This window comes from Lolium rigidum, chromosome 3, assembly GCF_022539505.1.
Source record: "Lolium rigidum isolate FL_2022 chromosome 3, APGP_CSIRO_Lrig_0.1, whole genome shotgun sequence".
Taxonomy (NCBI): Eukaryota; Viridiplantae; Streptophyta; class Magnoliopsida; order Poales; family Poaceae; genus Lolium; species Lolium rigidum.
The window spans coordinates 399,896,025-399,912,135 of record NC_061510.1 but is presented as its reverse complement, the minus strand read 5'-3'; the positions used below and the strand labels follow the sequence as shown (position 1 = coordinate 399,912,135).

At 42.9% G+C, this 16,111-nt stretch overlaps 1 protein-coding gene across 1 annotated transcript; it reads left to right on the top strand.

Annotated features, from left to right (window-relative positions):
* The first annotated feature begins 2,634 nt into the window (after positions 1-2,634).
* Positions 2,635-7,744, top strand: LOC124704601 (probable CoA ligase CCL12). Its single transcript, XM_047236871.1, has 14 exons — positions 2,635-2,933; positions 3,431-3,560; positions 3,689-3,948; positions 4,059-4,260; positions 4,331-4,371; positions 4,567-4,689; positions 4,927-5,000; positions 5,106-5,326; positions 5,988-6,082; positions 6,159-6,375; positions 6,450-6,575; positions 6,966-7,064; positions 7,147-7,356; positions 7,442-7,744. The coding sequence occupies exons 1-14, from the start codon at positions 2,650-2,652 to the stop codon at positions 7,553-7,555; spliced, it is 2,196 nt and encodes a 731-aa protein (XP_047092827.1). The 5' UTR covers positions 2,635-2,649; the 3' UTR covers positions 7,556-7,744.
* The last annotated feature ends 8,367 nt before the right edge of the window (positions 7,745-16,111 follow it).

Below are 16,111 nucleotides of genomic sequence, written 5' to 3'. Positions count from 1 at the left end.
ATCTCGGGCTCGTGAATCGTGATACTGGGCATTCGGTATCATATATACAAATTTATTTAAAATAAAATTAAACCACATTTTTCAAAAAAAAAACAGAATCAGCTTTGACAGTGCCAGAGTGCCAGTTGGTCTAGATCGATATGCTTGACGTATGTTGTGAGTATTTATCCAATTATTTTACTACTAGAAGATTTTATGATTTTGTTGAACATATTTTATTCTTATTCCTTTTGAGAATATAGTCAGTCCGGTGTTTACTGTTTCATCCTAGTGCACCTCTCGGTACAAAGTCGGTGAATCTAATCGTGTGCATCACTGTTCCACCATATCCACAATGGTCACGATCATTGGGTCTACCGTTGCTAGACATCCCTCGAGGCATCAAGAGGCATGGGTTCTATTCTACATGATGATTTCCCGTTTCAATTTAGAGCACCAAATCCTAAGGATCTCGATGAGATCCACCCCCTTAGCATTGTCATTGTTATCATTCACACTTTAGAGGTAGCTTCACTCTTGTGACCCTAATTTTTTTTATTTTTGAGAACACAGTACAACGCAGACGCTCACAAACACGCACGTACAAACACCCCTATGAACGCACGCACGCACACCCTACCCCTATGAGCACCTCCGAGGAACTGATCCGGCATATCTTGAAGTTGACGAAGTCACCACTAGCGCCTCGCTGTTGACGGACACGTCACCTACCACTGAAAGCATAGCGTCGGTTAAATCCAGGTAAATGCAAACACCCATGCCAAGTCTAGGACTTGAACCTGGGTGGGTTGGTTCCACCACAAGGGACCTAACCATCAGAGCCAAGCTCTGTTTGCATTGTGCCTCATAGAGGTGACTAAATGGCGAGTTCATACGATGCCTCATGCATCTTGATTTGCGTAGGACATCCACGAATATGTGGGTGGCAAAGTCGTGAGAACTACAAGGTGCCTCCTAAGGAAGTATAAAATGGTGTTACTTTAGCAATGTCAAATATGATGATCGTTGATGTCATAGCGGGATTCAATCCCCTTATCACACCTAGCTTATCGTAAGCATCATGAATTGTTATTTGGAAGTGATTAATTTCTTAGCCAAGTGTGAATTAACATAAATCTCAGTCAGATGACTTCATTGAAACTTAGTTGCAAATCATGATTAGCACGACTCACGAAGCATTCTAATGATCCGTAGATTTTTTTTTCTTAGTTGCAACCCATACGTAAATAGTAAAATCTTAGTTGTAATCAAATTTACAACGAACTTGCAACTCGTGGTTAGAACAAATCACGCTGCAATTAAATCGGTATATGTTATGTATGTGTTCAATATTGATTGCAAGAGATGACACTCCAAGATAATTTATTACATGGCATATTGTATATAATGTATATAAGAGTATACATTTCACTGCATACATTTATTCCAGTTATTCCATGGCATACGGTAACATATGTGTACAACCTCATTTTCTCCAAGTATATTCTTCTGAAATGTATATAAGAGTATTATGCACGAAAATCACAAGTGTAGCTCTAGCTTATTTTTAACATTATAAAGTTTCAAAAAGACTGAAAATAAATCTAGATGTTGACAATGTTGGGCTCTATCGACATGAAAAAATTTATATCAAAAAACATTATAATCAAGCTTGTGCAAAAAGACATCTGGCATCTAAAATAATGAAGAGTGCAAACTTTCAAAAAGATTCTTTCATTTTTGCAGAACCTTGAATATACGGTATCTAAAGTAAAAAAATTGCACATTGATACTACCTCCATCACAAAGCTTAATGTTTTTTTGTTGAAAAGTCAAACCAAGTAAAGTTTGATCAAATTTTTAGAAGAATTATCAACAAATGTAATATTTTGTAGATACCATAAGAAAATATATTTCATTATCTATCTAATGATATTAATTTTGTATTTTGCATGTTAATGATTTTTGGTAAAAACTTAGTTAAACTTGACATAGTTTGATTTTTTTAAATAATATAAGCCTTAATTAAGCTTTAGGATGGAGGTAGTATACCTCAACATTGTCTACATTTACATTTGATTTCAGATTTTTTTCGAAACTATAAAATGCTATTCCTTCCGTCCATAAAAGGGTCTCAGAAGTTTCTCCAAATTTAAATTTATCTATACGCTAAAAAGTATCTAGAGCAATACATTTGAATTTAGATAAACTTTCAACATATTTTTATGGACAGGTGTAGTACTTTTAAATGTTTCAAAAAATGAGTACATGTAGCTCGTCCTAAAAAAATCCACACTTTCCTAAAGTACGTGCTTCTGCGAGACTCCATTCCTCCGGCTGCGCCGCCTGAGTGCGACTGCAACGACGAAGTGAAAGTGACCGGCGTGAAGAGAGATGATCGGCGGCGTGTTGGCAGCCGAGAGCTGGTCTACCTAACCACCATTCCGAGCGCGCGCAGCGCACCACACCTTCTACCTACCCTGCAACGTAGGTAGAGCCCAGCGTCTTGGACTCCTTTTTTTTTTTTTTTTTTTTGCATCATCGCCTTCCTCGTCATCGGATCAATCAAAAGTCCAAATGCGCTCGCCGATAAAATAGTAGCTGTACTCGCGCCGAGGCTGCAACGAGGCGAGCACTGAGACTGAGAGCCTAAGCGCGCGGGGCGGCGGCATGGCGGCGACCGCGAGGGGGAGCTTGAGGGAGATCCGACAGAGCGACGTGGAGGCGGCCGGGCTCGCCGCGGCCGACGCGGGGCGCTTCCTCGCCGCGCTCCGCTCCGCGGCCGCGTCGTCGTCGGGCGGCGAGGACCCGGCCGCTGTGTGGGCGGCGGTGGTGGCGGCGGGGCTGCTGCGGCCGGAGCACCCGCACGCGCTCCACCAGCTCGTCTACTACTCCGCCTACGCCGGCTGGGACCGCGCCGCGCGGGGCCCGCCGCCGTACTGGTTCCCCTCCCCGTAAGTGTCGCCGTCCATCGCCCACCAACCTATCTCGCAGCGTCTTGCTGCCAAATGTTCGATGCAGTCGAGTAGTCGTCCAAGGACCATTTCATGCTCGGCAGCTGTGAATGGCGGCTAGTAAATTATGGAAGTTGGCTGCTAGTAGTGTCTAGTCTGGACTATGAAAAACTTTAAACATCTACTGATTCCACCCGTCGGTTAATCTTGTGATTCCATTGAACACTTTTATTTATGTCTAACAACAACAGTAAGATAGTGCTAAGATTTTGATAGCTTGCAATAAATGACTGCAAGTCTGTAACTGGGTTGTAGGTGTCAAGTGGGAGACCAAATTTTGAACTAGAAAATACAAAATGAACTATAAATGAGGAGTACTTTGCTGGGATCCCAATTGCATTTCTAAGATTCGCATCATCTAAACAACGGAGTATGTGATACGACGATCCATGTATACTACGCTTTGCTTCATGACACGGTTGTTTCGATTGTTACAGGACTGACTGTAAGCAAACAAATCTTGGGAGAGTGATGGAGGAAATTGGACCTCAACTGCTAGGATCATCGTATAAGGACCCGATTTCAAGCTTTAACCTCTTCCACAAATTCTCAGTAGAGAATCAGGAGGTCAGTTGTTTGTGAATTGGGAATTTACCTCACATTATAAGTGAACAACTAAAATATCAGTTCTAAGCTTTCTTTCTTCATAACCTGAAGTGTAAGCTTAGTTTCCTAGGTGCTATATGTTTTCTTAGGTCTACTGGAAGATGGTGCTAAAGACACTCTCAGTCAAGTTCCTGCGAGAACCAAAGTCGATTCTAGATACATCGGATCAATCAAAGAAAGGAGGAACATGGTTCCAAGGTGCAGTGCTTAACATTGCTGAATGTTGTCTGCTGCCTTGGCCTTCCCAAAACAGGACAGATCACAGCACAGCTATTGTCTGGAGGGATGAGGGCCTTGATGATTATCCAGTGAACCGTATGTCACTGAAGGAGCTCCGCACTCAAGTGATGTATGCATCTCTTATCAAACTGAAAGTATGGAGCATACATAAACATTGGATTCTCTTTGTCTTAGTCTGCAATGTCATCATCAGAGGTTTTGTTGCTTTGGTGTTTTCAGGACTGTTGCAAATGCCCTTGATACCATGTTCCAAAAGGGGGATCGGATTGCAATAGACATGCCTATGACATGCAATGCGGTCATCGTGTATTTGGCAATCATCCTTGGTGGCTTCGTTGTTGTGTCGATAGCAGACAGTTTTGCGCCTCAGGAAATTGGCTCTCGCATGAGGGTGTCAAATGCAAAGGCAATTTTTACTCAGGTTAGATCGTACCAAGCCTAACATCCTTTGGTACTGTTGTAGGGCTTATAATAATTTCATGAAATTTCAGGATTTCATAATTAGGGGAAGGAAGAAATTTCCACTTTACAGGTAAATGATTGAATAACTTAGTTTGTTCAATTTTTTTTAAAAGCTAATAATAGCTACTCTTGTAGGATCTCGTCCTGTGAAAATGAGTTCTTTTTTTACATTGATTTACTACATATGTTTTACTTATAGTTTCTTGTATGAACTTACCCAACTATCACACAATAATTCTAAACTATATTAAATTCTGCTCTCCAGCCGTGTCATGGAAGGGACTTCATCCAAAGCTATTGTAATTCCTGCAACTGGAGACTGTCTTGGAGTTACACCAAGGGATGGTGATATATCCTGGAAAGATTTTCTTTCTCGTGCTGCTGGAAGGTATGCAATATATTTTGTCCTTTGAGTGTCACACCTGTTGAAGTGTATAAGTAGATTGCCTAGCCCTTTCCATCAGTTCGGACTGATGGAAAGGGCTAGGCAATCTACTTATACACGTCAACAACACCGATATAAGCGAATATGTGAGTTTAGATGTTTTGTATGAAACATTTAACTCTTGGAACTAAGGTGATTGATATGTGATCAGCATTGCAAAAAATTGCTTCGGATTTGCAGGCCATCCATGTACTCTCCAGTTTATCAATCTGCAGACGCGCTGATTAATATACTGTTTTCATCGGGAACAACTGGTATAGAACATCCCCTCACCTTTTCATTTTATCTCTGGTTGCACCATTTTTCTGGTTCACTACTTTTTATGTGATTTTGAGCTTTGTTATTTGCTTCTTGTGCAGGAGATCCAAAAGCTATACCATGGACACAGCTTTGTCCCATAAGATGTGGAGCTGATACCTGGGGACATTTGGATGTTCGACCGCAGGACATAGGCTGCTGGCCTACAAATCTGGGTTGGGTTATGGGACCTATAATCTTGTTTTCATGCTTTCTAACTGGTGCAACTTTGGCTTTGTATCATGGTTCTCCGCTCGGACGTGGTTTCTGCAAGTTTGTGCAGGTGTGGCGTAATTTGCACCATCACTTACTTTGAACGGCTTGAGGAGATTTATCCATGTTTTTTTTTTCTAGGGAAAGGAGTACAATGTGTACTGCATATATGTATAATGTTTTGTTTGTTTGGGGAAAAACAGTAGAATGTACTTAGTGTTCTAGAAAAAAATGTTTTTATTTTACAGGAGAATATGTACAGCAAAAGAAGAAATCCAACCACTGAATTATATATCCATGACTGAAAACTGGAGTAGGACTTGTTTGCCCTATGGGTTACCATGGCAAGCTCCTTCCTGTATCTAAATAAGCTCATCTGAACTCCTTAAAAATACAACTATTCCTAACTATCCAGACTGCCCAAGTCACGAAAATGATTATTTCCATGTAAAAAATGCAAACATATGGATAAATAAATTATATATGCTTCCAGTTTTAGTTATGTAGACCTGCCTTAACCTTGAGCTTATTTTTATTTATATCAGTTATTTCTCTTGAATGTAGTATAGATATCATAGATAAAAGCTTACTGGTTACCAAATTAACCTCAAAGCCTGTTTTTTGTGACCGAATATGTTTGGATTTTCTCAGAAGTCTGAGAAATGCATACTTATATTAGAAGCTAAATATAAATTGATCTTACTCATGCAATCCATAGAAATACTTTGCAGGATGCCCGTGTGAATATATTGGGAACTGTCCCTAGCCTGGTGAAGTCATGGAAATCTGGGAATCTGACTCAAGGGCTAGACTGGACCAAAATCAGGTATCTACTTACACTGTAGAAAGAAAACAGCTTCATTACAAGCTGGTTAATGGAAGTTACAATACTATAAATGCAGGGTACTTGCCACAACAGGGGAGGCTTCTGATATTGATGATAATCTGTGGCTATCTTCACGTGCCTGCTACAAGCCTATTGTCGAGTGCTGTGGGGGCACGGAGCTGGCATCTTCATACATTCAAGGGAGTCTTTTACAGCCACAAGCTTTTGGAGCTTTCAGTGGTCCGTCAATGTCCACTGGTTTTGTCATACTTGATGAACAGGGAAATCCATATGTAAGTACCGTTGGTTGAATTTGAGTTTTGTAAGTGTGTTCGAGGTAATAACCGTTTGAGTTTTGTTATTACAGCCTGATGATCAACCTTGTGCTGGAGAAGTGGGTCTCTTCCCTTTATATTTTGGTGCTAGTGATCGGCTTCTCAACGCTGACCACAGTAAGGTTTACTTTGATGGAATGCCCATTTACAGAGGACGGGTATGGAGTCACTTATCTTGGTTCTCCATGTAGTTTTCTATATGAGCACTGCATAATTCAAAATTTTGACACTTGAGGTCCATGTGCTTGTTTAGCTTCAGTCATTTATTTAAACTGGTGGACAAAATTTGTTATGAAGATATTCAACATTTGCAGTAGTCAACTTTTTAAGCTTCATAAAATCAGTGGCGCTCTCCAAGTTTAATAGAACCCTGCCGAGAAGGTGAGAAGCAAATATGACATCAGTTGCTATGAGAAAACTATCGACATTTGAATTAATGTTCCCTTCTTTGCCAAACCACCCAAATAGTCCAACTACATCTGTTAGAAGTTATCAGTAATAACCAGAATCGTGAAAGCTCATGCTTAGTAGCGGCACTTCTACTGCAGCAACTCCGACGACATGGAGATATAATCCAGAGGACAGTAGGTGGTTACTATGTCGTACAGGGCAGAGCAGATGACACTATGAATCTTGGAGGAATTAAGGTTGGGCATCCTCCTTTTGATGTTTTCAGTACATCGTTATCACCCATGAAAAAACAATTCAATATTGCCCTTGCCTGAACAGACAAGTTCAGTGGAGATCGAGCGGGTTTGTAATAGAGCCGATGAGGGTCTGCTAGAAACAGCAGCAGTTAGCATCAAACCTTCTGGCGGTGGACCAGAACAACTGGCTATCTTAGCAGTGCTAAAAGATAAATCTGCACCATATGACACAAATCTTTTAAAGAGCAAGTTCCAGAGAGCCATCCAGAGGAACCTCAATCCTCTTTTCAAGGTAAGAGATTCCCTTTTCTGAACTTTTCAAGTTCATACAATGGACACATGCAATGAGAGTTGGGATCGTTTGTTTGCCCTGACAGGTGAGCTACGTCAAAGTTGTCTCCGAGTTCCCGAGAACTGCTTCAAACAAGCTGCTGAGAAGGGTCCTGAGGGATCAGTTGAAGCAAGAACTCACAAATCGTAGCAAGCTATGAGGGGACAGATGGATATTCCATCTCTCTTCAATAGGAAATGGCCCTACATATTCCAAGTATTGTTGTACTTACATAAGCAATGGTCGAATCCCCTTCGGCCATTCGCAAAAAATAAAACCCTTTATGTCGCGTTTTTTGGGGGTGTGTCTAGAAACTTATAAGTAATAATAAGGTGATGGCTTGCTAAAATCGGACCATCTTTGAAGGTTTTTAAGTCATAGTATATATTCTTAAAAAATCTTGGTATCTTTAAAACAAGATTGGGAGTGGATAAATGGAGGCCGGGCTACACACGCCCCTTTATTTTCAAATATTCAAAAAATATTAACAAGTTTTAAAATAATCTTAAACAAAAATCGTTCAGGTAAGTAGGTAACCAATGATGTACGTGCAAAATCTCAATATGAACTTCTTTGTACAATATCTCTCTAGGTTTTTTAAAGATTTTTTGAAACTTTTAAATATGGTTTTTAAATGTTTGAAAATAAAGGAAAACGTGTAGCTTGGTTTTTTAAGATTTTTAGAAACTTCAAAATATAATTTTTAAATGTTTGAAACTAAAGGATAACATGTAGCTCGGCCTTCATTTGTCCACTCCCTAGATACACTATGTAGTGTGTTTATCTCCGATATGTCAAAACGACATGTTACTTTAGGTAACAAACTAATTTTATGAAAAAATACTCCATAATATTAAAGCATCAATTATTCATTCAAAATATCAAAATGAACTCCAATTTATGTTGGGAAAACGAAAATTATATTGGTATTATAATATTAAAGCATCAAGTAGCACCGCTAGCCTCCATCGGTAGCATCATCCCACACTGTTGTAGCATCCTCGCAAGTTGTTTGCAGCAATCTGTGATTGGATGGTTAGAAGGGCAGTGGCTCCCCCGGTCCATCAGAATTCAAACCCAGTTTAACAATTTGACGTCTCATAAGATGAAATATTTTTTTCCAGTAAAAGGCGATGTTCCCGTCGACCTACGGTGACTTTGTCAGTCTCAAGACCCGTCAGATTAGTTTCTTTGACTCAGTCTCTGGGGATGCTCTAGGGGTAGGATGTGCGTGTGTTCATATGGTGAGTTTGTGTACGTGCTTGTGAGAATCTGCGTCTCTTCTCTATTTTGCAAATAAAAAATTGTTGGCAGCAACATCACCTGCTGGTAGCATGCACCTCCCGGCCATGACTCGCAACACAGCTTGTTGCAGGCAGCATTGTTGCCTTACGCTGACAACATCTGTGGCCATGGCTAGTAGCACCCTCGTATGTCGCTCGTAGCACCCCCGGCCATGGCTGACATCACTTTTGCCTATCACTACCAGCTCTACACCCCACCGCTCGTAGCATAAGCGTCTTCTCCTGACATCACTCCCTTGGGTCGTCTCCTTCGCCCGTGAGGGGGCCGGTTGCAGCAGAAAACCATGTCGTCCACGCCCAAGGGAGGCGGATGAGGTCACCACGTATGTGGCACCAGCATTGCCCCTTCGCAGTATCATCGCGCCTGTTGTCGGCAATTGTTGTATTAGGAGACACTATTTGTGGAGCACTACTGGGGAAGAGAGAAAAATAATAGAAAGCTTGGTAGAGTTAGCAACAGAGGTGCTAAGATTTAGTGAAGGGGCCTACAAATGTAGGAGAAGATAAGACACTGGAAGGCTCGATATTTTTGTTGCGGTCGGTTCTATAGGCACCCGACACGACAGGAGGGCCGACACGACAGGAGGGGGAGGATCAATCATCGGTCTGAACCATAGCATTTTCCTTTATAGATAAAAAAAAAGAGTAGAGGAGGAACCGAGGAGGAACTTTCGATCTAGATAAAAAAAAAAGAGTAGAGCAGCCGCGCCGGTGCCCCTCCTCGCCACCGGCATCCCACCACCAGCAGGGCCTACTCCCGGGTTCCCCTTCCCCACCTCCCCTCCTCCTGGCCCCGGTTGAAGAACCCTACAACGGGGGAGGCGAGAGAGGTCCCCCTCCTCATCGTCGGGCTCGGGTCTGCGGGGACGGGCAAGGCGGCGACACGGTGGCTCTCAGGCCACGCCCGGTGACCACGGACGGCGGGAGGAATGCACCAGCTCGCGGTGGCGCAATGGTTTCGATTGGGAGGCACGGAGGGAAAGCTGCATGTCGCCTGCCGTGTGCTGGTGCTGCTGGCGTCTTCAGGCGACCATGTCCGTCAGCTGCTGCCGCCGGCGACCACGTCTGTCAGCTGCTGCCGCCGGCGACGTTCCTGACCTGCTGCTGGCCACCATGGCAATTTGCTGCTCCCGGTGACGTCCCTCTCATTCTCCATGTTTCTTTGTTCCTGTTGAGTGTGCATGCAGTTGATAAAGAACCCATGCATGTATGCAAAATAGGCATTGTTGAATCGATCTTCCAACAATCTTGTATGATGTTGAATGGATCGTAGCGAACAAGAGGGGGGGGTGAATGGTTGCTACGTCAAGTTTTAGTCTTTTTCAATTTTAGTGCAACGGAAGATAAGTGTGATTGCTTTAGTGGTGTTGGTGATCCTACAATGATCCTAGAACAAGTGCAACAAGCAAAGGAACAATCACAAGATAGTAAGAGTAAGGAGCGGGACAACCGGAGGGCGCGGAGACGAGGCGAGGTTTGTTTCCCGCAGTTCCTCCCACAAAAGGGAGTACGTCTGCGTTGAGGAGGTGCTAGCCTCACACAAGAGGCTAGACGGCCACACCACGAAGGAAGGCCTCACCTTCTTCCTCGAGAGAGCTCCACAAAGGTGCTCCCCTTCTCCACTAAGGCACCGGTCGAGGCGGTGATTCCTTCACAAGGTTGGGGCGAGCTCCACACCACAAGGAGGCTCCCAACAATCCATGGAGCTAGTACAACACCAAGCTAGCCTCCATGGATGCACTTCCTCCAATGTCCCACAATAGGAACCCTAACACCAAGATCCACTAAGGAATAGCAAGTATTGGTGAAATCTCTCTTGGTAGAACTATAGATCGAGGTCTCCTCCACCACTCCTCAAAATTTGAGCAAGATTGGTTGGATGGTTGGGGAGATCCTCAAGGATTAAGCTCAACAACAATGGAGGAGAGAGAGAGGGAAGAGATAAAAACGAATTGGGGAAGAAGGGGCCCTTAAATAGGCTCCTCCAAATCCAACCGTTATGTCCAGTTTTTGCCTAAGCGGTACTACCGCTTTTGGAAAGCGGTACTACCGCTCTGAGTTCGAATCCCCACAGAACTTGTCGACGTGGACACATTGCGGTACTACCGCTCGCGGTACCGCTTGAGGTACCGCAATAGGTGATACGTCTCCAACGTATCGATAATTTCTTATGTTCCATGCCACATTATTGATGATATCTACATGTTTTATGCATACTTTATGTCGTATTTATGCATTTTCCGGCACTAACCTATTAACGAGATGCCGAAGAGCCGATTCTTCGTTTTCACTGTTTTTGGTTTCGAAATCCTAGTAAGGAAATATTCTCGGAATTGGACGAAATCAACGCCCAGGGGCCTATTTTTCCACGAAGCTTCCAGAAGACCGGAGGACTTACGAAGTGGGGCCACGAGGTGGCGCCACACTAGGGCGGCGTGGCCCAAGCCTTGGCCGCGCCAGCCTGTTGTGTGGGGCCCTCATGTGGCCCCCTGACTTGCCCTTCCGCCTACATATAGTCTTCGTCGCGAAACCCCCAGTACCGAGAGCCACGATACGGAAAACCTTCCAGAGACGCCGCCGCCGCCAATCCCATCTCGGGGGATTCAGGAGATCGCCTCCGGCACCCTCGCCGGAGAGGGGAATCATCTCCTGGAGGACTCTTCACCGCCATGGTCGCCTCCGGAGTGATGAGTGAGTAGTTCACCCCTGGACTATGGGTCCATAGCAGTAGCTAGATGGTCGTCTTCTCCTTATGTGCTTCATTGTCGGATCTTGTGAGCTGCCTAACATGATCAAGATCATCTATCTGTAATGCTATATGTTGTGTTTGTTGGGATCCGATGGATAGAGAATACTATGTTATGTTGATTATCAATCTATCACCTATGTGTTGTTTATGATCTTGCATGCTCTCCGTTATTAGTAGAGGCTGCGGCCAAGTTTTTACTCTTAACTCCAAGAGGGAGTATTTATGCTCGATAGTGGGTTCATGCCTCCATTAAATGCGGGACGGTGATGAGAAAGTTCTAAGGTTGTGGATGTCTTGTTGCCACTAGGGATAAAACATTGATGTTATGTCCGAGGATGTAGTTATTGATTACATTACGCACCATACTTAATGCAATTGTCTCGTTGTTTGCAACTTAATACTTGGAAGGGGTTCGGATGATAACCTCGAAGGTGGACTTTTTAGGCATAGATGCATGCTGGATAGCGGTCTATGTACTTTGTCGTAATGCCCAATTAAATCTCACTATACTCATCATATCATGTATGTGCATGGTCATGCCCTCTCTATTTGTCAATTGCCCAACTGTAATTTGTTCACCCAACATGCTATCTATTTTATGGGAGAGACACCTCTAGTGAACTGTGGACCCCGGTCCTATTCTTTTACATCGAATACAATCTACTGCAATACTTGTTCTACTGTTTTCTGCAAACAATCATCATCCACACTATACATCTAATCCTTTGTTACAGCAAGCCGGTGAGATTGACAACCTCATTGTTACGTTGGGGCAAAGTACTTTTGTTGTGTTGTGCAGGTTCCACGTTGGCGCCGCAATCCCTGGTGTTGCGCCGCACTACATCCCGCCGCCATCAACCTTCGACGTGCTTCTTAGCTCCTCCTGGTTCGATAAACCTTGGTTTCTTTACGAGGGAAAACTTGCTACCGTACGCATCACACCTTCCTCTTGGGGTTCCCAACGGACGTGTCGACTGCACGCATCAAGCTACTTTTCTGGCGCCGTTGCCGGGGAGATCAAGACACGCTGCAAGGGGAGTCTCCACTTCCAATCTCTTTACTTTGTTTTTGTCTTGCTTTATTTTATTTACTTTGTTTGCTGCATTATATCAAAACACAAAAAGATTAGTTGCTAGCTTTACTTTATTTACTGTCTTGTTCTCTATATCAAAAAAAAACACAAATTTTTTTTTTACTTGCATTCGCTTTACTTATTTCAACATGTTTCCTCCTAGGTTTATTCTTAAAGATGTACCGGTAGGCCGAGGGTCTATCCTCGGGAAAGATAATATAGAAGATTTTCTTCACTCATATTAGTACGGCTGAAGATTTTAAAGATAGACACTTGGTAGAACTTGCTCCTACTTATGAAATTGCTGTTGCTTCTTTAGTACACGCGTTAGAAGCTAGATTTGTTAATCTCAGTCCCGTAATTCAACATATGTTTCTTACACTTAGTGATATGGAAGAAGGAGAAAAGAAAAATTTTGTATTAGAAACCCTTCTTAAAGAATTTGGGGGAATAGCAAGAGAAGCTAGAACAGTCTTCACTAAATATAATATGCTAGGCTCTTATACCAATTTTGCCAGTACCCTTGAAAAAATGGAAAAAGATAGACAAAAGTATACCAATCAAGTTAATTATGAGGGGGATATTAAAACCTCAATATCGTGCAAACTCTTAGGAATGTGCGAGGCACTAGAAAATAATTATGCTTGGCTTGTTCCCGAAAATTTGTTTGATGAAAATAGCAAGCCTAAGACTAATGAAAAGGGAGCCTCTGAAACTTACATAGATAAGATACAATGCATAGTTGAGAAAACTCCAAACCCCGCTGTCGATGCATCATCCCTTGATAACACTTGATACACACTTTCTGCGCCTAGCTGAAAGGCGTTAAAGAAAAACGCTTATGGGAGACAACCCATGTTTTTACTACAGTACTTTTATTTTATATTTGAGTCTTGGAAGTTGTTACTACTGTAGAAACCTCTCCTTATCTTAGTTTTGTGCATTGTTGTGCCAAGTAAAGTCTTTGATAGTAAGGTTCATACTAGATTTGGATTACTGCGCAGAAACAGATTTCTTTGCTGTCACGAATCTGGGCCTAATTCTCTGTAGGTAACTCAGAAAATTATGCCGATTTACGTGAGTGATCCTCAGATATGTACGCAACTTTAATTCAATTTGAGCATTTTCATCTGAGCAAGTCTGGTGCCTCAATAAAATTCGTCTTTACGAACTGTTCTGTTTTGACAGATTCTGCCTTTTATTTCGCATTGTCTGTTTTGATATGCTTGATGGATTTTTCTATTCCATTGACTTTCAGTAGCTTTGTGCAATGTCCAGAAGTGTTAAGAATGATTATGTCACCTCTGAACATGTAAATTTTGACTGTGCACTAACCCTCTAATGAGTTGTTTTAAGTTTGGTGTGGAGGAAGTTTTCAAGGATCAAGAGAGGGAGATGATACGATATGATCAAGGAGAGTGAAAGCTCTAAGCTTGGGGATGCCCCGGTGGTTCACCCCTGCATATTTTAAGAAGACTCAAGCGTCTAAGCTTGGGGATGCCCAAGGCATCCCCTTCTTCATCGACAACATTATCAGGTTCCTCTAGTGAAACTATATTTTTATTCCATCACATCTTATGTGCTTTGCTTGGAGCGTTGGTTTGTTTTTGTTTTTGTTTTTGTTTGAATAAAATGGATCCTAGCATTAATTGTGTGGGAGAGAGACATGATGGCGTGTATTTCACACGTTCGTTGGGGAACCCCAAGAGGAAGGTATGATGCGCACAGCAGCAAGTTTTCCCTCAGAAAGAAACCAAGGTTTATCGAACCAGGAGGAGCCAAGAAGCACGTTGAAGGTTGATGGCGGCGGGATGTAGTGCGGCGCAACACCGGAGATTCCGGCGCCAACGTGGAACCTGCACAACACAACCAAAGTACTTTGCCCCAACGAAACAGATGAGGTTGTCAATCTCACCGGCTTGCTGTAACAAAGGATTAACCGTATTGTGTGGAAGATGATTGTTTGCAGAGAAAACGAGTAAAACAAGTATTGCGACAGATTTGTATTTCGAGTATTAAAGAATGGACCGGGGTCCACAGTTCACTAGAGGTGTCTCTCCCATAAGATAAAAGCATGTTGGGTGAACAAATTACAGTCGGGCAATTGACAAATAGAGAGGGCATAACAATGCACATACATGTCATGATAAGTATAGTGAGATTTAATTGGGCATTACGACAAAGTACATAGACCGCCATCCAACTGCATCTATGCCTAAAAAGTCCACCTTCGAGGTTATCATCCGAACCCCTTCCAGTATTAAGTTGCAAAGCAACGAGACAATTGCATTAAGTATGGTGCGTAATGTAATCAACAACTACATCCTTAGACATAGCGCCAATGTTTTATCCCTAGTGGCAACAGACACAGCACAACCTTAGAACTTTCTGTCACTGTCCCAGGTGTCAATGCAGGCATGAACCCACTATCGAGCATAAATACTCCCTCTTGGAGTTAAGAGCAAAAACTTGGCCAGAGCCTCTACTAATAACGGAGATCATGCAAGATCATAAACAACACATATGTAATAACTTGATAATTAACATAACATGGTATTCTCTATCCATCGGATCCCGACAAACACAACATAGAGTATTACGGATAGATGATCTTGATCATGTTAGGCAGCTCACAAGATCCAACAATGAAGCACAATGAGGAGAAGACAACCATCTAGCTACTCGCTATGGACCCATAGTCCAGGGGTGAACTACTCACTCATCACTCCGGAGGCGACCATGGCGGTGTAGAGTCCTCCGGGAGATGAATCCCCTCTCCGGCGAGGGTGCCGGAGGAGATCTCCGGAATCCCCCGAGATGGGATTGGCGCGCGGCGTCTCGAAAGGTTTTCCGTATCGTGGTTTTTCGCATCAGGGGTTTCGCGACGGAGGCTTTAAGTAGGCGGAAGGGCAACATGGGGGGCCACACGAGGGCCCCACACCACAGGTCGGCGCGGCCAAGGCCTGGGCCGCGCCGCCCTATGGTGGCGGCCCCTCGTGGCCCCACTTCGACTCCTCTTCGGTCTTCCGGAAGCTTCGTGGCAAAATAGGACCCTGGATCTTGATTTCGTCCAATTCCGAGAATATTTCGTTACTAGGATTTCTGAAACCAAAAACAGAAGAAAACAACAACTGGCTCTTCGGCATCTTGTTAATAGGTTAGTTCCAGAAAATGCACGAATATGACATAAAGTGTGCATAAAACTTGTAGGTATCATCAATAATATGGCATGGAACATAAGAAATTATCGATACGTCGGAGACGTATCAAGACACGCTCCGCTGTTGCATATGGACAAATATGTCCTTAGGCTTTACTCATAGTATTCATGGCGAAGGTTGAATCTTCTTCGTTAAATTGTTATATGGTAGGAATCGGGAAATGCTACATGTAGTAATTCTAAAATGTCTTGAATAATTTGATACTTGGCAATTGTTGTGCTCATGTTTAAGCTCTTGCATCATATACTTTGTACCCATTAATGAAGAAATACATAGAGCTTGCTAAAATTTGGTTTGCATAATTGGTCTCTCTAAAGTCTAGATAATTTCTAGTATTGAGTTTGAACAACAAGGAAGACGGTGTAGAGTC

Coding starts and splice junctions, on each gene's coding strand:
- LOC124704601 (XM_047236871.1), top strand. CDS start 2,650: ATGGCGGCGACCGCGAGGGGGAGCTTGAGGGAGATCCGACAGAGCGAC. Junction 3,561..3,688: donor TCTCAGTAGAGAATCAGGAG/GTCAGTTGTTTG, acceptor ATGTTTTCTTAG/GTCTACTGGAAGATGGTGCT. Junction 7,357..7,441: donor ACCTCAATCCTCTTTTCAAG/GTAAGAGATTCC, acceptor TTGCCCTGACAG/GTGAGCTACGTCAAAGTTGT.